Source organism: Coffea arabica, chromosome 4c (assembly GCF_036785885.1).
Source record: "Coffea arabica cultivar ET-39 chromosome 4c, Coffea Arabica ET-39 HiFi, whole genome shotgun sequence".
Lineage (NCBI taxonomy): Eukaryota > Viridiplantae > Streptophyta > Magnoliopsida > Gentianales > Rubiaceae > Coffea > Coffea arabica.
Genome location: NC_092316.1, coordinates 6555978 through 6579193, shown reverse-complemented (window position 1 = coordinate 6579193; position 23216 = coordinate 6555978). Strand labels below are relative to the sequence as shown.

General features: G+C 38.3%; 3 protein-coding genes across 3 annotated transcripts; 1 reads left to right on the top strand and 2 right to left on the bottom strand.

Annotated features, from left to right (window-relative positions):
• Positions 1–709: 709 nt before the first annotated feature.
• LOC113739454 (pentatricopeptide repeat-containing protein At2g03880, mitochondrial-like) lies at positions 710–3526 on the top strand. Its single transcript, XM_072045774.1, has one exon. It carries the CDS (start codon positions 870–872, stop codon positions 3315–3317), a length of 2448 nt encoding a protein of 815 aa, XP_071901875.1. The 5' UTR covers positions 710–869; the 3' UTR covers positions 3318–3526.
• Positions 3527–3784: 258 nt separating this feature from the next.
• Positions 3785–12423, bottom strand: LOC113739987 (serine protease SPPA, chloroplastic-like). The gene is made up of 13 exons (XM_072045775.1): positions 11820–12423; positions 11217–11400; positions 10992–11129; positions 10337–10507; positions 10139–10242; positions 9387–9454; positions 8775–8941; positions 7711–7780; positions 6916–7070; positions 5986–6091; positions 5028–5115; positions 4804–4947; positions 3785–4316 (listed from the first exon to the last, which is right to left on the bottom strand). Exons 1-13 carry the CDS (start codon positions 12222–12224, stop codon positions 4086–4088), a joined length of 2031 nt encoding a protein of 676 aa, XP_071901876.1. The 5' UTR covers positions 12225–12423; the 3' UTR covers positions 3785–4085.
• Positions 12424–13238: 815 nt separating this feature from the next.
• On the bottom strand, positions 13239–21493 carry LOC113738851 (receptor-like protein EIX2). The gene is made up of 5 exons (XM_072044776.1): positions 21059–21493; positions 19777–19863; positions 17466–17680; positions 16433–16483; positions 13239–16152 (listed from the first exon to the last, which is right to left on the bottom strand). The coding sequence occupies exons 1-5, from the start codon at positions 21491–21493 to the stop codon at positions 13239–13241; spliced, it is 3702 nt and encodes a 1233-aa protein (XP_071900877.1).
• Positions 21494–23216: the final 1723 nt, after the last annotated feature.

Here is a 23216-nt window from a genome sequence, read left to right as displayed (position 1 = left end):
AATATGAACTTTCTCTCAATGGATACTCCATTATATAGATGACATAGAAGTTAGTATTATTAAATTGAGGCTGTATGCAAGCGCTGCAGAATTTTTGGGGGAAATTTTTTTTTTTTTTGGGGAATTCCTAGCCATCTTTTCTCCTGTCTAACCCAAGGCCCAAGCTAATTTCCTGCTAGCTCCATCGTGATTTTTAATTCCGTGAAAATTATATATATATATATATATATATATATTAATAAAACTAAATATTTATATATGTCATGGTTGTTTTCTTTTTTAAAAACTAATCCTAATTATAAAGACATAATGTAACAATTAGGGATATATTCGAGTTAAATTGAGCTCGAGTATCATCATACTCAATCTGCAAAAAGGATACTCAATCTCAAACGAGGAGTATTATTGGAACTCGAGTTCAAACTCGATGCATTGCTCACAAAACTCGAACTCGACTCGCATGGAATTCGAGTCAATACAAGCCGGATCGAGTTCAAGTAAAAAAGATTTGAAATTTTCATTTTTTTGATAATTTTTGAGTGAAAAGACATTATCGCCTACAAAAAATATTGTATGACATGAAACATTTCATAAATTCAATCATTCTTTTGAGTACAAAGATAATTTCATAATAATAATATATTAAAAAATTCAAATTTAAATTAAATACTCGAACTCGACTTGCCAGACGTATTGAGCTATTCGGGGCGTTAAGCTTCTTCACTGACCAATTTCCCAACACATTGACATTGCAACGTAAGTTGAAGTCGTTAGGACAAGTTAGAGATTAGTTTCACGCCTTTCACCTAAACTGACAAGCGAATAACGATTTTTTCTGCCTGAGGTTGCAGAAAGAAAAGCCTGTGCTCATGCACAAACTATACTCGCGGCACAATAGTTTATTAACAAAGCCTTCTTCTTATCCAGATTGGTGCTTCGATTTGAGTCTTAAACCTTGCAGCATTGCGAGCTTGGCAAGCACTAAATCTTCATTGCTTGGCATCAATAGATCTTTGAATGAGCTGGTGGGATCAGGCCGAATAGATGAAGCACGGAAACTATTTGAGAAAATTCCCCACAGAGATGATTTCACTTGGAACACTATGGTTTCTGGGTATGCTGATTCAGGGAGGTTAACTGAAGCAAAGAAAGTGTTTGACGATGCCCCAAATAAGAGTTCAATCACCTGGTCGTCCCTCATTTCTGGGTATTGCAAATATGGGTATGAAACTGAAGGTTTTCAGTTGTTCCGGGAGATGCAATTCGAGGGCCATAAGCCGAGTCAGTACACGTTAGGCAGTGTTCTAAGGGTGTGCTCTGTAAAGGGTTTGCTTTTGAAAGGCAAACAGGTCCATGGATATGCCACTAAGACCAATTTTGACACAAATGTATTTGTAATCACTGGCCTTATTGATATGTATGCAAAGTGCTTGTGTGTGACGGAAGCTGAGTTGCTATTTGAAGAGATGCCTAGCGGAAGAAATCATGTTACTTGGACCGCTATGATTAATGGCTATTCGCTGAATGGTGATGCACACAAAACAATTCATTGTTTCAGAGGCATGAAGGTGGAGGGGGTTGAGGCAAATCAATATACCTTTCCAGGAGTTTTGACAGCGTGTGCTGCTGTTTCTGATGTTAGGTTTGGGGTACAGGTGCATTGCTGCATTGTTCGTGAAGGCTTTGAAGCAAACGTCTTTGTTCAGAGTGCATTAATTGACATGTATGCTAAATGTGGGGACTTGCATAGTGCTAGGAAGGCATTGGAGTCAATGGAAGCTGATCATGCGGTTTCTTGGAATTCATTGATACTTGGGTATGTGAAAAATGGGTATGAAGAGGAAGCATTGTCATTATTTAAGGTGATGCATGAGAGGGATATTGGAGTTGATGACTTCACTTACCCATCTGTCTTGAACTGTCTTACTTCCAAAAAGGATGTGAAAATAGGACAATCCGTTCATTGTCGAGTGATCAAGACTGGCTTTCAAGGCTATAATCTCATTGGCAATGCCCTTGTGGATATGTATGCAAAACAGGGAGATTTAAGTTACGCATTTAATGTGTTTAACACTATACTGGACAGGGATGTGATCTCTTGGACCTCTGCTGTTACTGGTTGTGCTCATAATGGCTCCCATGAAGAAGCTCTGAAATTGTTCTGCAAGATGAGAAATTCTGGTGTTGAACCCGACCAAGTTATCACTTCTAGCATCTTGAGTTCCTGTGCAGAGTTGGCTTTGCTGGAGTTTGGACAACAAGTTCATGCAAATTTCATGAAATCTGGACTTCAGTCATCCTTATCGGTTGACAACTCTCTTGTGACAATGTATGCAAATTGTGGTTGCTTAGAAGAGGCCAACAGAGTTTTCAAGGCAATGGCTAACAGGAATGTGATTACTTGGACTGCTCTTATAGTTGGTTATGCTCAGAATGGTAAAGGAAAGGAGTCTCTCGGGTTGTATGACCAAATGATACTCAGTGGCATAAAACCAGACTTCATTACTTTTATAGGCTTACTGTTTGCTTGCAGCCATGCTGGGCTTGTTGATGAGGGATGTAGATATTTTGGATCCATGATAAATGTTCATGGAATAAGGCCTGGTCCTGATCAGTATGCATGTATGGTTGACCTTCTGGGACGTGCAGGAAAACTGCTCGAAGCTGAAAAGTTGCTCGATGAAATGGCTGTGGAGCCTGATGCAACTGTTTGGAAAGTTTTCCTTGCTGCATGTAGGAAACATGGGAATATAGACCTGGCAAAGAAGGCAGCTTCGGTCCTGTTTAAATTGACGCCACAAGATGCTGTCCCTTATGTTATGCTGTCTAATATGTACTCTAAAGCTGGCAAGTGGGAAGATGCTGCAGCAGTGAGGAAACTGATGAAATCAAAGTGCATAAGCAAGGAGCCAGGGTATAGTTGGCTCGAAATGAATGGTAAGGTGCACAGGTTTATGTCTGCAGATAGAAGCCATCCAAAGTCCGATCAGATCTACTCGAAAACTAGTGAAGTCATGGGTTTAATCAAGAAAGCTGGATATGTACCAGACGTGAATTTTGCACTTCATGACATCAACGACGAGGGTAAGGAGCAAGGTCTTGCCTACCATAGTGAGAAGTTGGCCGTTGCATTTGGCCTTCTATATGTGCCACAAGGAGCACCCATTAGGATATACAAGAATCTTAGGGTCTGTGGTGACTGCCACACTGCTATGAAATTCATATCGAAAATGTTCTGCCGTCATATCATTTTACGAGATTCAAATTGCTTTCATCACTTTAGAGACGGGACATGTTCTTGTCGAGATTATTATTAGTTTTTTGGACCAGGTTTAGGTGAAATTCTTGTAATCCATAAGCACACAAAACACAATTTAGCAATGAGGCGAGCTTCTTGTACCGAAAAGGATGAATGTCGCCCCATGATGTATAGACCAGTACATTAACTTCTGGGAAATCAAAAAGGTATGGGATAAAGGGAACGAAGAGAGCAGAAGTTGGTTTCCTTTCAACCCTTATTTGTCAACTTGTATTCGCATACACGGCCCAGAGATCTTTGTGGACGTGCAAATTGCTTTATCATTTTACGAGATACAAATTGCTTTCATCATTTTAGAGACGGTAGATGTTCCTGTGGAGGTTACTATTTAGTTCTTAGGACCAAGATAACGTGTAGCTGCTTGCTACTGTTTAAAAAACATACCAGTCAGTAACAACAAAGTTTTCATGTTTATCCAAAAGGGAAAAGGTTAAATTCTTGTACCCTTAAGCACACAAAATACAATTTGGCAACGAAGTCAACTTCTCATACCAAAGAGTATAAATGTCGCCCCATAACGTACAGACCAGCCTATATTGTGTACATTTAATGTCTGGGGAATCAATATGGAAATGGAGACAGAAAATGACGAGGGCAGAAATTGGTTTTCTTTCTACCCTCATTTTTCAATTTGTGTTCGTGTACACGGTGCAGAGATCTTTTTGTACAAGAATATGTCTCAACGCCCATCTAGGAATATATTCTCCCGATGGACAGAAGCGTAAGCAGAATGAAACATTTGGAAGCGACCAATTATACATTAAAGTCAAAATGAACCCAGGTAATCTTTCAGCATTGTCAATATAGGACTGGAATAATCAGCCCCTTCCAACTTTTGAAACATAATCCCGTCCATGCGCGCTTGAATTCCATCAGAAACTGCCAATTCATCCAATAGTTGTTTCAAAATTCTGTCTGCTCCGACAAGAGAGTTTCCTATGCCAGTTAAAATCTCTGGCAGCGATGGTGATGGTTTGACCAGCTCAACAAGAGTAACCTGAACATGAATAGTCAATCCTTTAGAAAGAACAGAAAAAATTAACATAACAGAAAAGTGAAGCCCATCTCATCAAAATTGATTGCAGATTTGTAACGTAATCATGTAAACAAACTTCGCAGACAGAAGAGAAAACTTCAAGCACGATTATTTAGCATCAACTTTGCAGACAGAACAGAAATGCTCAACCATGATGACTAAACACAGATCCAGTACCCAAATCACGTTTTCCTTATGTAATGCTTCTCTGGTTTATCTAACACATATATCTTAGTATCCTAACTCGTACTAAGGCTATTTTTTTTCCTCGTTTTTTATTTTTTCTTGGGGAAAAGTTTGTATTGAGCAAACTTAATTCTTAACCTCTTCCCTAATGTCATCTACACCAATATATGACAATCATATCAACATTCCAGAGAGGATTATTAAATTTACTCAATGGTAGAACCCCAGAATATCTCAAAGTAATAAGAACAACTAGAAATACCTCCTGATCCTGAGGTATATTTGCCTTTTGTTTGGCTATAGCAACAGCTCGAGAAAGCCCACCAATTGCATCAATCAAACCTCGTGAAGCAGCATCATTGCCAGTCCACACCCTACCTTGTGCAACCTCCTCCATTTTATCAACCTACCACATATACCTGGAACTTCACGAAGATGATTTCCAGTTTAACATAAGCCAAAGATGCATAACTTAGTGTACCATACATGCATTGATCTTGAGAAGGCAGCCTTGTCCCGAAACTGCTTATATGCATTCTGGGCAGACTTAGCAAAGAGTTCTGCCTCATCAGGTCTGCACATATGATCAAATGCAATTAGTGCCAATTACCACAATGTTGGATGCAAATACAGCATCAAAGAGATAAGAACTTATAATAAATTTCTCTGCGATCAAACACAGTGAAGCAAAGAGGAGGATTATAATCACGGACATTCACAAGTGTAATTACCTTTGCTTTCCATTTTTTCCCAACATTGTGAGTGGAGGTTGAAGTGCAAAAGAAAGATATCATTCACTTAACATTCAGATGGACTAAAACTGCAATCAAAAAGCCTAGGGCATGTAGTTTCAGATCAACTGCAATCAAGCTCAATTCTGTTGTTCAATCATGCAAAAGTTTAAATCAAGTTTATGTATTACGTTTTCATTCCCGGCATTTACAGGTAGTTTCTTTATCATTCCTTTTTTTTTTCCCCCAAATGGAGTATATGGATAAAAATGCAAAAAGAATGGCACTTAAGGGGTGCAGGAGGAGATGCAAGATGACAGAAATTAACCCCTTTTTCTGTATGCCTGTGCACAAACTTAAGCATGTCTGCAGACTGCTACCCCAAAAATGGATATCAAGGGTAAATGAAATGATAAACATGAAGCTAATAAATCTGCGCATAATAATGGTTTGGCCACATAAATGTGCCTCACTGGACTCCAGTTTTACTGTCTAATATCTGATAATAGGCAACATCGGCATATGTGGCACATCAAATATTCTTGTTGAGGAAGTGAATTACTTGGGCTAGAAAAGAAGCATCTATATTGTAACACCTTTTTTTTTCCTTAATCCATTACCTTCTCATAAATTTGTCGTGTAAATGACGAAGGAAATGCTGTCCATTTTAATTAATGAATAGAAATTCTCCAAACAGCAGAACAAAAACTAACCTAAATGGCCGTTGTTCTGCAGCAGTGAGCTCAGCATATCTCCCCCTTGATATTATCTCCTTGTTAAAGCCAATCTTTTCGTATAATTTTCCCAGATTGAACTTTCCTGCACCAAAACAGTTACTCTGACAAAATCAGCCAATAGTGCATGAATACATTTTGTGCAATCTCCAGTGGAAAGCTAGGCTTGGGTCAAAGGTGCTTAATTTAAACAACGAACACTACTCATCTATTTGCAACAACTGTACAAGAAAAAGAAAAGGCAGAAAAATTGAATTGTGAGAAATAATAACCAAAGCTATCAGAGCTCGCATAACAAAGCAGTGGAAAACACAAAATAAAATTCCACTAATGCCGTGTCGGTAGAACAGGAAAAAAAATACCTGGTAGACAAGTACTTTTGCTAGCTAAATCACAATTAGGTACATCTAATTACTTAGGTGACCTCATTCCTGCAGTTGATTATCAAATTAGATAGCATTCCCACCTAAATCTGATTTATAACATTACAAGTAGCTAATCCTGCATTCTAAACTTGTCTAAGGTGATAATTACTGCAACTGCATGCAGTAATGCAGTAATGACTCCTGACTTGGGCCCTATCAAATGCTCTTCCCATAGACAATACCAGAGCGCCATTGGGACTATCTGGTTATTTCTAGCCAGGCGACACATTTAAAATGCTACATGCACTTCTTGTGGAATCATTATCTCTTTTCTCCAGTTGGTTTCTGCTCATACAAAATTCATCACCATAGCTACTGAAAAGGTCTTAAACAACAAATGACATATAAATCACTTAACAAAGAATCATACAAAATCCATCACCATAGCTACTGAAAAGGTCTTAAACAACAAATGACATATAAATCACATAACAAAGAACAGATATAATTTAAGAAAATTATCACTTGGAGTTTCCATAATTACCTGTCACAACTCCAATTGAACCAGTCAATGTTAGATTTTCAGCAACTATAATTCCAGTTCCCATTGCCATATAATATCCTCCACTAGCCGCCACATCAGCCATTGATGCAACAACAGGCTTAGAGTCAGCCAAGAGTCTGATTTCTCTCCACATTCTGTAGAACACAATCTTTATGGATCACTGAACCATTCATCAGAGTTTGGGAAATAAGCTATCAGCTTGTCACATTTAATTTCCCAAAAAACTGCAGATATTGTTGCCAAGAGCGGAGTGTGTGCATTTCATCATCGCAAGCATACTGTAAACTGTTTGGGGTATCAAATTTAGAGCACAGACCTCAGAAACGTAAACGTTAATGGGTGAACTAAAATTTTAAGCGAAACAACAAAAATGAGAAGGATCTATGGTTTCAAACCTATCTTTACATTTCCCAGATATAGCTCTTCCTCAGTGAATTTTTGAAGTAAGCACTTACAGTGATCACAATTGAGACTCAAAGACCGTAAATACGAAAATAGTTTCACAGATATGTTGAAAAGATTTTATGCAATATCAGGGCTTCTATCTCACAGTCCTTGAAAAGCATAATGATGCCCAAGTTAGATCTCACTGCTTCATCAGGCTGGTCTGCAGCAGGTTTTTGTTTTATGTTTCCCTTAAATTTTGTATTCACTTAGATGAGTGCCTACTTTTTGCCATAAATCACACAGTACAGAGCTAAGAATACATTCTATTATTGCATGACTTGAAAAATGAAAATTGTAAGAAGGAAATCTGGTAAAAAAGAAACTTACAAATCAGATGCGAGAGCGTCACCTCCTGGACTATCAATGCGGATGATAACAGCCTTGTATTTTTTCGACTCTGCAGAACTATGACAACATTAACAGAAAGAGCAAGAGGGTAAATATTTCAAACAGAGCAAGAACATCGAAACCAACACTCTTACAATGTACAAGGCCTTCTGTAGCTCATCAAATTTCTTATTAGTTCTGGTGAACTGCTACAAATATGGTCCATCTATAGGACTAATCTTACTTTTATCCAATATGATTATACTTGAAGAACGGGATCAAGGTTCCAAGTTCCAAAACAGCTCTTACTTAAAATATCATCCACAGTAACAACCATTTATCACCACCAAGAAAAATTATATTTTACAGCTCATTTACCAACATGAACAGGTGGTTAGCATCAATGATATCAACTCATTCAAACCCCACAATCTCAAGCCCATTACCTGACTCCCTGCAACCATCAGTTGCACTTGTAGAAAACAGGAAGGAATAACAGAAGGACAATACAGTGACTGTAAGCAGAGGTTGAAAAAATTATAAAGGTAATTACAAAAGAAAGGATGATGTAAGGTGAAAAGATACGAATTCATCCATTTTCAGGGTCACAAACTGGAAAAGCACTGAACAAAAGAGACCGGGCAACAACTCCAGGACTGAACGGAATGAAAGCATGTTGAATTTTGCAGATACAGAGCATCATTGATGAGTCCAGGTGAAAACTAACACTTGAAGAGAAATGAATGATAATGGTTAAATTAAGTGACAAGTTTACTTGATTCTTATGGAATCATGGAGATTGCAAGAAAGTTTTCATTTATACTTTACCCAATTATTGGCTAATGATTTGCCTTTTTTTTTATTTCCATGGCATACATAAGTAACTCCAAGATAAATTACTTATCCAAATAACTGGAAACTAATGTTCTCAATTCCTGAGATCATAAGGATGTCAGACACTTTTTCAGATAAACCAATTTTGTGAACCATTACAACGTACAAGCCCTTCAATTTCAAACCACAAAAGATTAACCCCCCAGAAAACATAATTAGGTGAAAAGTACCTCTTACGGTTTGAATCTTCTCAATAATATCCTCAGCAATAATTCCCGTACCACGTGTACTAAAAGGACCACGTACACGACTAATGCTTCCGGAGGCTCTAATTACAGCTATCTGGTCTTTATAACCTGTTAAACCAAGCGTCCATCTCCTAACTCCTGAGTATTTTCTGTATAATCAGGAGGTCAAATTATCGGTCATAATAACAAACACAAACAAATAAAACCAGAAGGCCAAGATGCAAGCTTTAGCAAACCTTTCAACCTATATAAAGAACAAAAAAGAGACATTATCAGCAACTTGTAGCAAGTATGGATAGTTTCAGAAAATATTACATTCTTTGCAATTTACTAAAGTTTTATTTTCACAAAATTATCCAGACGCTGAACTAGACAGGATGAGTAATATAGGCTTTCAGAGTCAGAACATAAGATATCAGAGTTGGGCAATGCCTGATGCTGCAAGCAGTTGAATATGCAAGGTGGATGAAACATCTGAAATGACATTCTTGGAGCAAAGCATGACATAGTAGCACGGACACCATGTTCTGAAGCTGGAAGCAATAAGAAAATTGTTGCTGACTGATTGATGGGAAAAAGCTCAGGAAAAGTCACCTGTAATCAACCATGGGAAGACTTTTATCCTTTGGAAGTTTCAAGCGCTCCTTTAACATTGCTCTGACCTGTAGATGGTACAGCAAAGCCATCAGTAGCGCCCAACAATCAAAAAAGTCATGTAGAGGCTTGTTTGATACATCTAAAAGCCAATAACACAGCTATACAAGACAAATCAATTAACCTGGTGTAAGTTCATTACTATACTATTAACAGGGTAAACAGGATAAGCAATTGCCAGTCAAGCTATGACTTTAACCAGGATCGAGAGCCCAACAGGTTTACACCCATTTGTGTATCATTAAGATTAGTATCAGATTCCATCTTGATGCCAGAGTAGACATCAGATGGACAAGACTGTCATTAGGGCCAGATTGATCTTGTCCAAAGTAGAATTGATTGAACAAGAAATGAAATTGTATGACAACTCCATTATCCAGTTACCTAAATACTGGAGCAATACAAGAATGACACAATATCAATTGAACACTGACTCAGGCAGATACTGATATTTGTATTAGTAGCTAATGGGTCGGATTATCTAAACATACAGTTATCTTGATCCCAACCAGTATAGATAATAATTTCCTTGCAAGTTCGTGTTCTTTTCAATCTATATTGTCTTGATCCTTGAAACACGTTTAACTAGTAGAAGTATGACTTCTAAAGACCGGCTTTGCAAACCAGCAATGATAAGAATTTTTTTGGATAATTCAGAAAATTGATTCCTCAAATAGAAGGAGCAACTTTACCTCATCATCATACTTTATATCAGTAATCAAGCCCTCTTCTTTCAACCTTTCAACTTGGTATACACCTTCATCTATAAAGTTTTGTAAATCTTCTTGCTTCTTTCCTTTTCAACAAAATCCAAGAGCAATTAACTCAAAAAAAGAAAAAAGAAAGTCTCTCGTTCCAACATCAGCCTGAAAATTTAAGATCAAATTTACCTCTTGCAACAGAGACTTTATCAAGCCAATGGATATAAATATTGTCAAGCAATGTGGTCAGCATCTCCCTGTTTTCTTCAGATATATTTTTCCGAGTGAGTTGATCTCCAGCACTTTTATATTTGCCAATCCTTTGCACTTGTGGCTCAATTCCAATGTTCTCAAGGACACCTGAAAAGTCAATTTTTGTCGACTGAAAAGCATGTCAAAATAGACTTGCACAAAGGTTTGCAGACTTGATAATCCTACTCTAAAGAAACATGCATTTTGCCTAGTGAACTGACAACCTTACAGTAAGTGGCAGCTCATTTGCCAGGAGAAAGTCAAGGTCCTAACTGATTTATTCTCAAAGATTGAGACATCTATCAGAATTATGATGAACTCATGGGCATCACAATGAAATGTTCATTGTACTTGGCAGAAATATCATCAACATTGGTACCCGCATTTGCAATCTATTATTATGAGCAGGGATTAAATATGGGCAGGAGGCCTCTGATAAAGTTATCTGTCTCCCACAATCTTTCACTAGGAAAAAAATTACAATCTTACACAGATCAATGGTCAAAAGTCCTCATCCTTCCCCATCACCATTGGTTCAAAAGTTTTACGCAACTAAAAAGGAGACACAACGGAAACAAGACAATCCAGTTACCTCCCAGGAATGATGCTTGAACTGCCAAGCCAAACAATGCAAAGTAAGCACTTGGAGGAGCATAAAGCTCTTCACAGGCACATCCAATATAATACTCTTTCTCTCCACATGCTGGTGCATAACCCACAATAAACTTGCCTGCAGCAAACACATGCTTATGAACATTTACTCGAAAATGCTTTTCCTCATTCAAGCCAATAAGTTGAACATAATAAGTACTATAACCTGATTTCTTAAAATCCAAAATATGCCTTCGAATTTCTTCAATTTTACCCCAGCCACAGTTCAATGGCTCAATGTGAAGATATACACCAGAGATACGAGGATCATAAGCTGCTTTTACAAGGTTCTCGCATATTTGAGGCAGCGAAAGTCCTGAAGAGAAACGGCTCTTTAGCTGATCAGTTATCTGACATAAAAACAATAAACCTTCTCAACCCCATTACCTTATAAGCTTCTAGTTGAGAAACAAACACACAAGAAAAATTAGTATTTTGCAGTTGCATTCCCATCCTCAATCTCCCACCCAAATTCTATTCCTTCCTACCACATTCTCTTTCATAGATGTAGAATTAAAGCCTAAAAAGAATTGAAAAAAAATCCCCCCATCTCTCAAACCCCCCCCCCCCCCCCAGAAAAACAAAAAAAAAGTGTACGTCTTCTAAGGAGTATAATTCAGCATAAAAGCATATAAGTAAGAATCAGAACAACATTAACATAGTCAAACCAAAATCACAAAAGATTAAAACTTTCCGAAATAATTAACCAACAATTCGTATGCTACTTCTGAATAAATTTCGAGAACAGAAAGAAATTAAGACTATAAACCTGTCCCCGCAATTTCATAGTCAAAACACTGCCTTTGCGCACGCGCTCCCAAGGAAAGGCAAAGAGCATTTTACATTTGACGACGAAGCTTTGCCACGCGCGGTAGTCGCGGAACTGAAACTCGCCACTCGGATACTTATCATCATTATAGTCACTGACAATACCTTTCAAATCTCCATTTTCACCATCAATTTCAGCTTCCGCCGCCCTAGCGTTGTCGTTTTTAGTGTCGAACGCTTTAATCGAGAAGCTCCTATGTAAGTCCAAAGAGTCATAGAGAGACCGAGAAGTGGAGATGCTAACCACTGACGACGGCGCCGTTTTTGGGGAGAAGAAGGAGGAAACGCTGGCCCGGAGATGAATGGAGGTCAGATGAGCAGTATGAAGGAGAAGATACTTGGACATTTTTTCCTCAAAAAATCGAATTTTAAGCGTGGAGTGAAGAGTGAGAAAGAAGAGAAGACGGTGGTCGGTGGTGATGAAATACTCACTCGGAGGAGGACGGTGGCTGGTTTAGTGCCACGTCACTGATAACAAGTAAAGGCTCTCATCTCTTAAGTATTGGACTACCTATGCCTATGTAAAAGTCGTTAAAAAAAAAAAAAGGAAGAAGAAGAAGAAGAAGAAATTGTATGATCTGTGAACCTAAGGGATAGGTGTTTCCATTTGATATTGGTTTTTTTTTTTCTTTTTTGGTTTTAAATTTTCAAAATAATATACAAAATATAGAAAAAGAATAAACAAAATATATAGAGTGTTATGCTGCCATAAATTTTAAAAAAAGGGTGGAGTACCAATGTGTTTGGTTTAATGGGTTTTTTTTTCTGCGATCAAAATGCTTGAATTTGGGGTGCAGTTGTATATGGAAATCACTCTTGCTTACAATTCACTGGAATTTAATTTTGCTACTCAGATTCAGTTATTGAAAATAGGAGTATTGTGTATTTTATCTAGAAAACCATCAACCTTTGGGCCGGTGGCCACCACCTAGCTTGGTGATTGCCTCCCACCAAAATATCACATTTTTGCTTCAAAAAAATTCAAACGAGTGTGTTGTGTACCCGTTTGATCCGATGGTGGTTCAGTTCTCTTCGAGTTATTTCTGGACCTCCTTAGGTCCGCCTCCTCCCCCTTAGAGTAGAATAAATTAGGTTATACAACTGCTGTCCTCTCCGGAAAAAAAAAAGTATTTTATCTAGAAAGTAAACTTATTCCACTAAATTTGTAATATACATAAAGATTAGGGGGGAAAAATGAAGCAAACCTATCTAGATTGATTGGTACAATTATTAGACTTCTTCAGTACTTAAAGAAAGGTATGCATCATTAAACAACTTATTCGTTGCGTGATATCCATGCATGGTCATTTGTAGTACTTTCAATTCAGGTATATATTCTCCATGCAATCAATTTCAATGTTCAAGCCTTCCTCCATTTGGCAAATGCAAGATCAAAAATCCTGTCTTTTAATCCCAGAAGAAAGTTGAAGTAGGCATCTCCCCAGCTTTTCTTCAGTATCAAACTAGCACAAACACCCCAGAAGCCAAGAAAGTATCCCAGCCCCACAACAAGAAAGAACCACAACTTTTCAAGATCATCTTCTTCATTCTCATCCTCGTCAACATTGCCACCAGGGTAAGGTTTGGTTCCACTGTTCTCGCACTTGGTTGGTAGTGGATCTCCGCAAAGTGCAATGTTACCCTCGTAGATTGATGGATCAGTGAGGGTCTGAAACTGATTACCTGTCGGAATTCGACCTGACAAATTGTTGTGTGACAAATTCAAGTGATTCAAGAAAGTTAAAGCAGCCATGCTTTGTGGAATACGCCCTGTGAGTTTGTTCATTGACAAGTCAAGAGTTTCAATCCTTTCCAATCTCCCAATGGTTTCTGGGATTGGCCCAGTTAAGCCATTCATTGACAAGTTCAACGTCCCCAATCTAAACAGGCTTGTGAGTTCAGCAGGAATGTTGCCTCTGAATTTGTTGCTTGAGAGATCTATGCTGTTTACTAGGTAAAGTGTGGATTGATACACGAGAACTCTTCCTTTGGCAACCACCTGCAAGCGCCCTTCATATGGCTCCGTATCTTCAGTTTTTAACCCAGCTTTGAAGCCACTCAAATTTCCCAAACAGGTAGGAATGATCCCAGACAGGCTGTTTTCAGAAAGGTCTAGGATGTGAAGAGAAGATAAGGCACAAATGCTAGAGGGAATGTTTCCTGTCAAGGAATTATTCCTCAACCGAAGAATCAAAAGGGACGGCATGTCTTTCCCAATCCAGGCTGGAAGGCGTCCTGATAATTGATTGTCACCAAGATCAAGACTGAAAGTAGAAGTGCAATTTCTCAAGCTGGAAGGTAGTTTTCCTGAAAGATTGTTCCCTGAAAGTATCAAAAACTTGACGAAGCTAAGAGAGCCTATGGATGTTGGTATTCTACCAGTCAAGCTGTTGTTTGACATGTCCAAAATGTAAAGATCTGGAATATTAGACCAAAAGTCTGGGATGTCACCAGACAACCTATTATTTGAGATGACTAAGGTTGTCAAACTTGTCATGTTACCTATTGACAAGGGAATGCCACCAGTTAGTGAGTTCCTGGAGATATCAAGGTCTGTCAGAAGTGGGAGCACCATACCAATATCTCGTGGAATTGGTCCAGAGAAAGAGTTATTCCTTAAATATAGAGTAGTCAGGTTAGATGACCAGAGTGGGAGGGGCCCCTTGAAGCTGTTGGAACTCAAGTCCACATTTGATCCGAGGTTGAATTGCAATGAATTTGGTGGCATCCCGCTTAAGTTGTTGTATGCTAGATCAAGTTCATCCAAGTGCAATCCCAGCCGTAGGAACCATTCTGGAATCGAATCTGAAATCCTTGCAAAGTTAATTATTAGATTTTTCAGCTGATCTTGATTTTTCAACCAAGTTGGGAATTTTGGGCCGAGTTGGCATGACTGAATTTGGACAAATTTGAGCTTGAAAGGTGGTATCCAGTCAGGACTAATGTTAAACACCACGGAAATATTTTCTGAAAGTTTACCAATTGATATCTCCGTTAATCTGGACATGTTGACCAGATGGGCTTCTGTTATGACTCCTTCCCATGAGTTCTCATGCAGGTCCAAATAAACTAAGGACACGAGTTTTCCCAGGCTCTCAGGAATGGCCCCACTCATTTGGTTGTATGAGAGATATAGTTGCTCCAAGGATGATAAGTTTCCAATTGTGTCTGGAATTGAACCTGTGAATGAGTTATTTCGAAGTCGAAGACTTCGCAGGTTCTTGAGGAAGCCCAGTGAATTGGGAATATTTCCACTTAATTGATTGAAGGTCAAGTCCAATGTCTCCATGCTACTATTGGTGCACTCGGATAAGCCATCAATGACTTCCGTTAGTGTACCAAAAATGTTATTACTATTGAGATTTAGTGCTCTCAATTTGCAAAGGTTTCCAAGATTCCTGGATAATTGACCTCTGATGCCATAATTTGAGGACAGATCAAGGTCTGTGAGGGAACTTAGGTTGAACAACCAGTTTGGCATGGTAGAGTTGAAATTGTTTCTGGATAAGTCAAGTGCAGAAAGGGATGTGATATTGATAAATGGAAGAGAATTTGGAAGATTCAGGAGTTGACACTGGGATAAATGCAACTCTGAAAGAGAAGCAAGCATGTTGATTGTCCGAAGCCAATGAGATGAAGCCCGGCTAAGGTCCAAGCCTCCCAAATCAAGATACCTCAGAGAAGATAGCCCAGACAACCATTGGATGTCATTCTTAACAGGTTCATCAGTGTAAGAATTGAGATCAAGATAGTGTAATCCTGATAAGTTTCCAATACTCGAAGGAATTTTGCCAGCAAATGATGCACCAGATAGATTGAGATATTTCAATCTTGTGACGGATCCAAGGAATCCCGGAATTTGAGTCCCTTGGAAATTGTTCATGCTTAGATCAAAATAACTCAGATGTTGCAAATTGACTAAAGCAGGACTGACCTTACCGCTTAGTTCGTAGACCATTCCATTGCCATCAAAGCTTTCTGGAGTTGGATCAAAGGTTTGTGGAAAGGGATTTCGGAGATTGAGCTTGACAACATGTCCTGTTTTGATGTCACAGGTCACTCCTTTCCATTTACAGCAGCTTTCTCCAGTCCAAGAAGACAGCCTCCCTGAAGGATCACTGAGACTTTCTTTAAACTGGAGCAGTGATTTCCTCTCAATTTCATTGCATCTGTCCCTCGAATTTTCAGTGCAAAAACCCTGTTTAATCCAAGGGTTTATAGCCTGAGATATGAGTACTAGAAAGAGAAAATATTGAAGTGAGTCACTGGCCATGCTGTCAGTCAGGGAAGAAGCTAAGGATTATGCGAAAATCTCGTGTAATTTCATTGGCATGGCCTCCTATTTATAATGGTAACCTGGCTCAGATGGAAGTGAAGATGGTTACAATATTTTCACCCAATGCAAATTTCAGAATTTTTTTTTTAAAGAGGGCCTCTGTGGAATGAAGAACGTTTGTCCCATCAAAGCTCTATTGATATTGTGATCTGCTTTCTTTTATTTGTGGTGCAGTGAATTTTTCAAGGGGTAAATTTTGCCCTTTTTTTTCTTTTTACCTTGAGACCTGCATCTGCCTGCGCTCGCAAGCATTAAGAACCAGGATCAACCTGAAATCATAACGTATGGAAAAATCACCATTGACTAAGAGAAGACTTGGTTGAAAGTATTACCCTCATTATGGAAACCATATACGCATTTCCTTGGGAGGTTTGGGGCGAATGCATATTAGTGTTTTCTAGGAGGAAGTCTTGTTCGCATGTTATGTTTGTCATCATTTCACCATAAGGTGATGTTATGGTAGTGTGAATTTGACTATAATTGTACGAATTCCAAACACAGAAAACGAAAGAAATAGATGATGGTTGACTGAAATGCTGCTTTGTGGTCTACATACCGTACGCAAGTGGAGGGGGGCTTATGGAGTATTGATTGCTAAGTCCCACTGCTTAAGAAATAGAAGTCGTCTATTTATATGTTGTGGTAGTGTGAATCTGTTTATATGTTGTTTTCTTTCCTTATAATTTTCTGGTAAAGACTCTGGAAAAATTGTAAGTCAAGAGAAGATGCATTCAAGTCAATCCAATATGTAATTGTCAAAACCCGTAGAAACAGGACATGAATAATTTCCTGTTTGTATTTTTCCAGGTCCTGATGTTTGACCTTGTAGAAACAGTTACGGTTCGTCAAAGTTGTATTAAGAATGTGACCAGGTCGAAAATACACCACAGAGATGCACAGTGAAGTAGGTAGTTGAGGATATTCGAGACATGAATGCATAAGCATAATATGTAGCTTCTCAATGAGGTCAGAACTTCTTGGAATTATGTTAATTTCCACTGGAGAAATTCTCATTTTTTTCAAACAAATAAGAGAATATCTGTACTGTTGACTTTCTAGATTTTTCATTCTCAACCTCATCTACGTAGAAAGACACATGTTGCAAAGTCTATTTTATTTGGTAAGCTCATTTTTCTCATTGATAAGCAAATGGAGGACACAAGGTTTGGGGCAGAACCCTCAAACAAGAACAGCAATATGTATGGAAAAGGAACCTAAAAGTATACCACTATACAAATGAGCCTAACTAACGTCAAAATTGGCAGTAAGAACGTTGCAGTAGCTATCTCTAGGATCTCGAAACAAAGTTTGCCATCAAATAATTGAGTAGGAAGCCCTAAATCACTGCAGAGATTGGTATTCACTGAACTTTTCTCCAGTTTTCTCCAACCTGAACTAATATCCTTCAAATCCTTCAGGATAGTTTGAATGACAGATTCGGGAGGATAAAGCACATGCTGGAAAACCTGTTTATTTGTGCTATGCCAAACATGGTACACGACAGCTGCAAAAGCTACTCTTCAAACATAGCAAGCAAAAGAGTCTTTGGAGCAATGTTGAACCATCAATTGCATGTTCCCAGTCCAATAGCTTTCCTGAAAACTAAACATGTACTTTGCACTTCCTCCCCTATATAAGCAGAGAAAGGATAAAGGGAAAAAAAATGACTTGGAGATTCAGAAGCTGCAGAACAAAAACCACTTAATGGATCTACATTCACACCCGATGAGCAAAGTCTATCTTTTGTGCTGAGTCTTTGTCTACAGGCAAGCCATAGTATAAATGTTGCAAAGTTACTCTCATGCATTTCTTGTTTCATCTTTTGATGTTGTCACAACTAATCAAAGAAGGGGAAGTTCGTTTGGATTCTTGTTGCTCAATACATTTTGATCCAAACTTCATTAGCCCGGTAAAACCACGCCTTAGTACTCCTTAAGGCTGAACTGTCAGGCAACAATGACAAACCTGAAGACCTCAAGTGAGACTGAAGTGCACGCTAGGCCAAGGCTTAAATCTAAAGGAGATTAAATTTAACAGAATAGTTTGCTAGAAAGTGATTATCCCACTAATTCATTCTCTTGAATCTTGATGCCACCTCAGCTGCATTGCTCTGAACAATTTGAGACACCAGTGCCTTAATCAGACCTGTGACCTTATATCTCGGATTCAAGAATTTTGGCCTTACAGTCTATAGATGCTTGATGATGAAATGCTGGTGAATGGTAGTTATAAGTACACATTTTGTCCTAAAGTTTCAACATTAGCTTTAATCTTTTAACATTAAATGGAAACACGAGCTTAAGTATTATCACTCAGCCTCACACTTGCTCAAGAAGCCCACAACTTTACTAGTGTTACAATTGCGTATCCTTTGGGCCTTAGTGCTACAACCTGCCAAGATAACATTCTTGGAAAGCATAAAAATTAACAATTCACAAAGGCATGTATTTAGTGATGGAATTAATATCAACACCAGATAAAATTCTGCTTTTTCTTCAGTTTATGCAACGGAATTGATGGAGCCCATGGGCAATTACTTTTGTCCTCAAACTCCTAATAGCGCTGGCGCGAAATGCCAATTATGGCTGGATTAAAACTCTGATGATTCCCTTCAACGCATATAGGGAAACATGCACGAGGGAGTGTGGACACAGGAAAGAGACGGGATAGTTTTGTATGATTTAGTCGAGTCATTCTCTCTGTCCACCTCCCCCTCAAGAATGATTGTCAAGGTTAGGAAAAGAACAAAGATTAGTGATCACATGGCTCTTTCTTGATTTTGTCCAAGAATGTTACATGTCCCAGACCAAAATATGTCCCACGAGAGCTGCACTGCAGACAATTTGGTTGATAGTTCCATTTTCTTCTTCTGTAGTTTTGCAGATGGATCACCGGATTATAAGTTTTACAACAAATTATTATTCAACAATCAAAATCAGTGACTACCTTTCATCTGCTGCCTTTTAGCTGAAATTCCCAAGGAATTGTTTCCATTAATCAGCAAAGTTGAATTTGTAGTTTATATAACCGGCATAATTTATTGGTATCACAAGATTAATTTCAGGAATTAGTCTTTATATGCTACAAGGGCTGAAAACTCTGTGAAGTGATAGTACGAGTACTAACTAGTTAGACTCTATGCTACAGAAATCTCTTCGTAGCTTAATTAAGTGAGGCCATTTTCTCAGAGAGTGCTTGCCACCCTGTAGACAGGCTGTACATAAATGTTGTAATTTAAATCTTCATTTTATGGTGTTAATTTTGGTCCAACCCCTCAAGTCACCTATGTTGATGTACCTTTCAGGCTATAACACCTTGTGTGTAATCAAAAAAAAAAAAAAAAAAAGAATAAGTGTCTAAGATAGTCACATCTCCGGGATACATGTTGCTGTGTACGAGCTAGCAAATATGAGTGGCTTGTTCCATTTTTTCTGCCTACTCATCAATGGTAGAGGGACGGTGTAGGTTGTTTTCTGGTTCTCTTTCTTCCTTAATATCGCATGTTTTATTAGTCCCTTTGCTGATTGTCCATTCATTTCTTGATGCTACCTAATCAAGTTACCAGCGATGCTGGCAATATGGCATTGGAAAATGCTGAAAGTCCAGCAAATTTTAAGTGCAAAACTTTGTCAATGGCTTCTGACTGAGCCTACTCAAGCGAATGACTGTTGAGAAAGCGTAGTTCGGTCAATTATTTGCATTTTCCACAGAGCAAATTTTGCCTGATCAATATATCTATAGTTGTTCACGGCTGGTTGATGCTCCTAAACTTGTCTTAAAGGAGCTAAAATATCCCTCTTGAAATATAAGAAGATGAAATGAGAGAACTAATGCTGCTAGAATTTCTAACTGGGAATTGATGCTGGAATAAGGAATTGATCTGAGATGTTTGCGGAGTTAGGAATTGTATGCTTTCTTTTCTTGATCTTAGATCTCTCCTCTGTAGAGTGCTGTATAGGACGCGGATGGTGGTTGATTTATTTAGAGGTTGACCAGCTTTGTAAAGAGCTTGTCTTGCTGATCAACGGAAGGATTATCATTTGCTGACAAGAAAAGAAACGTTCAAGAATTTCGAGTTAACCTTCAATTAGCTGATGTCTTTTGGCTTAAAATTTATGTAGAGGATGTCTTCCAAACATGCTTTCTCTAGATTTGTTGGAGAGCAAATCATAGAATTGCATATCTTCCTTTTCTCTCTTCTGGTCATTCTGTCCAAGTAAAAGGAACACCCTCAAGCACACAGACATATGATTACACAAAATTTGATGTTGTGGAGGCTACACCTGTAGATGCTTTTCAGTTTATGCCTGTTCAAAGTTCGAACTTATATGGATGGAATTTATCAGCAACCTGTTGTTTTTTTAGCTTAAAATAACTTTTTACAGCTGATGTTGACTAATCGTTTCTAGTGTTGCATTAATCATATACAACCATGAGAACCATAGACAAAATAAATCATACGATTAAGAAATCTTATTTGAGATGCTCAAAGCATACAAACGATATGATATTCTGAGATTTTTCAAACAGATTCTCATTTCCCTCGCCTGCTCAAGTACATGCACATAGCTTATGCTTGTGTCTTGTTCTCAAGCATAATAATGGAATACTTTACTTAAAATCATGTACTTGTGCATGTCCTAAAAATTAATATATTTATCACATGGCCAAAGTACAAAAATTGCTAACATATCTAATTGGAAACATTTTAAGCTCATGCCAGGATTCTAATTTCTACAGGCTTCAAAATAACTACTTCTATTGATGACTGACACAGCAAGAAGAAGGATATGGAGATTTCAGTTCATTTAGTTTCTTTTCCCACATCCTAGATTTTTCCTCACCTTACTACCTTGCGTAAAATGCTTGACTCCCTTTGCAGCAACTTCAGCCTCATCCTTCTCTTTATTCTTCTTCTCATGCCTATTCTTCTTGACTCCCGCCTTCTTGCTCTTGTGGCTGGAGCAATGTTTCCCATCAACATTGGCGTCATGCCCCTTGTAGTATTCAGTTATTCCGCGACCAGCCTTCCACGGTTGCTCTCGATGACTGGGACCAGAAGAAGCATCAGAGGCCATAGAATCATCACTATTTGCATCATGATGATTAGCTTTATGATTTTCTTCAGCTAAACCATCAAATTCTCCATGAGCATCATAGCCACTTGGATCAATATCATCATCCTCCTCACCTTGCACAGGAGAGCCAATGTACATAGTCCACCCGGATTCACTGCTGTGGCATTCTTCTGCACCTCCAAAAACTTGGGAAGAATCCATTTTGAGGGCTAAATAAAAGAAAGGTTGGAAGAACAACCAAGAAACGGTAGTGTAGTCTTTAGAGATACTACAAGAGATCAGCGTAGGAACTAAACTAAAACACCTGTGAAAACCACATGTGCTTTCTCCTGTCTGACCAATACAGCTCTATCATGAACAACAGACATGCCTATCTTATACTTTTGAAAGCAACACAACCGACTATTTATTTTATTCTCTTTTATTAGCTGGATTAAATTTCACCACCTGGATATCTAAATAGCCAATTAATTATTTTTCCTGACTTTACATCACCAGTACAGCTAGAAGCTGCCAAAAGAAAGAGAGATGTGTCATACAAAAAGCATAAAAACACCGCTCAAGCCAAGTCTCCTTGAATTTGAAAGGACATGTTTTTGATTTTTCCTCTAACCAAGAGAAGAGAACATGCAACTTTTACTACTCTGGTCATGCCATCAATGAAAAGCTAGTCTTAAATGCAAATACACAGATGCCTATAGCCCTACGTGCAACTGAGAGAATATGTGAGTTGTGCCCTTGGTTTTAATGTGGGTTAGAGAGAAACAACTTCTTCTTTCTTTATCTCCTTCCTCATTAATTTTACTGGGTACATCACTTCTGTGTCATGTCAAATAAAACATAACGCCATGAAATAAATAAGGATGCAGCTTTTCCACTTTGATAGGGAGTAATACGAAAGAAAGAACCAAACTGCAGTTATACCTAGATCAGGATATCCCCAGAGGATTCTTAATTCTCAACTTTCTTTGCTTTAGCCTTTAGGGGGTCTGCTCATCATAAAGCACATACTATATGTTTCTTGCGCTTAAAATAAAGGGAGAATGCAAGGCCTTCTTTGGACGGTGTAAATGTACGAGTCTCGTTCGGTTGTTAGGTAATTCGTGTATCCAGAATAGTTGCCCATTATGTGGTCAGGCTACTTTGTCATTCAAAGTAAAACATATACTGCTTCATTTATTGCATTCATCCTTTCCGAAATTCCTGTCATTTTCCCAAGTATCATGCCTTGTTGCTCACATGCTAGGCACTTCTTAGGGGTCTTTAATGCCTGGGGAGTATTTGTGTAGATTTAATCCTACTGTGCTAGAAAATTTCCCACAATTTTAAAGGAAGTACATAATGATGCAAGCAGTTCAAGTTACCATTCTCAAGATAAAACCTGCAATACCAAAAATTTCATTTCAAGACAAAAGAGATTTGATTCAAAATGTCGAATTCATCCTTCTGGAGATAAAGTCCAATAATCTTCTTTGTCTAAAGCAGTAAGTTGAAGTATTAGAACAGTGCCCTCGGGTAAGGAATCACATCGTTTTTTATAGTAATAAGTATGCTTGAAAATTGGTGCACCAAGAAACTTGAGCGAAATAACATTGTACAGGTGATGATCTCAAACTGCAAGCATTGACATGAAGTGGCAACAGTCATTTGTGTTTTATGCATGTTAAAAATTGGAGAGCTTTCATTTTCTTGGGACATCTCATCTCATGGGTCCAGATATAGCTTCAAGTGAAGGAACAAAAGAGACTTAAGAAAGAACCCCAAATGGCATGGGACATACACTGTTCCCAACTCCTTTTTAGTTGTTCCCCACGTCCATTTGTTCTGTTGTGGCTTATTCTATTGCAATACCGGACAAGTAAGGCCACTGTGTTACTCTTGTTGGTTGTCCTTTTGGTGGATCGTATCTTGACTTGCACTTGTC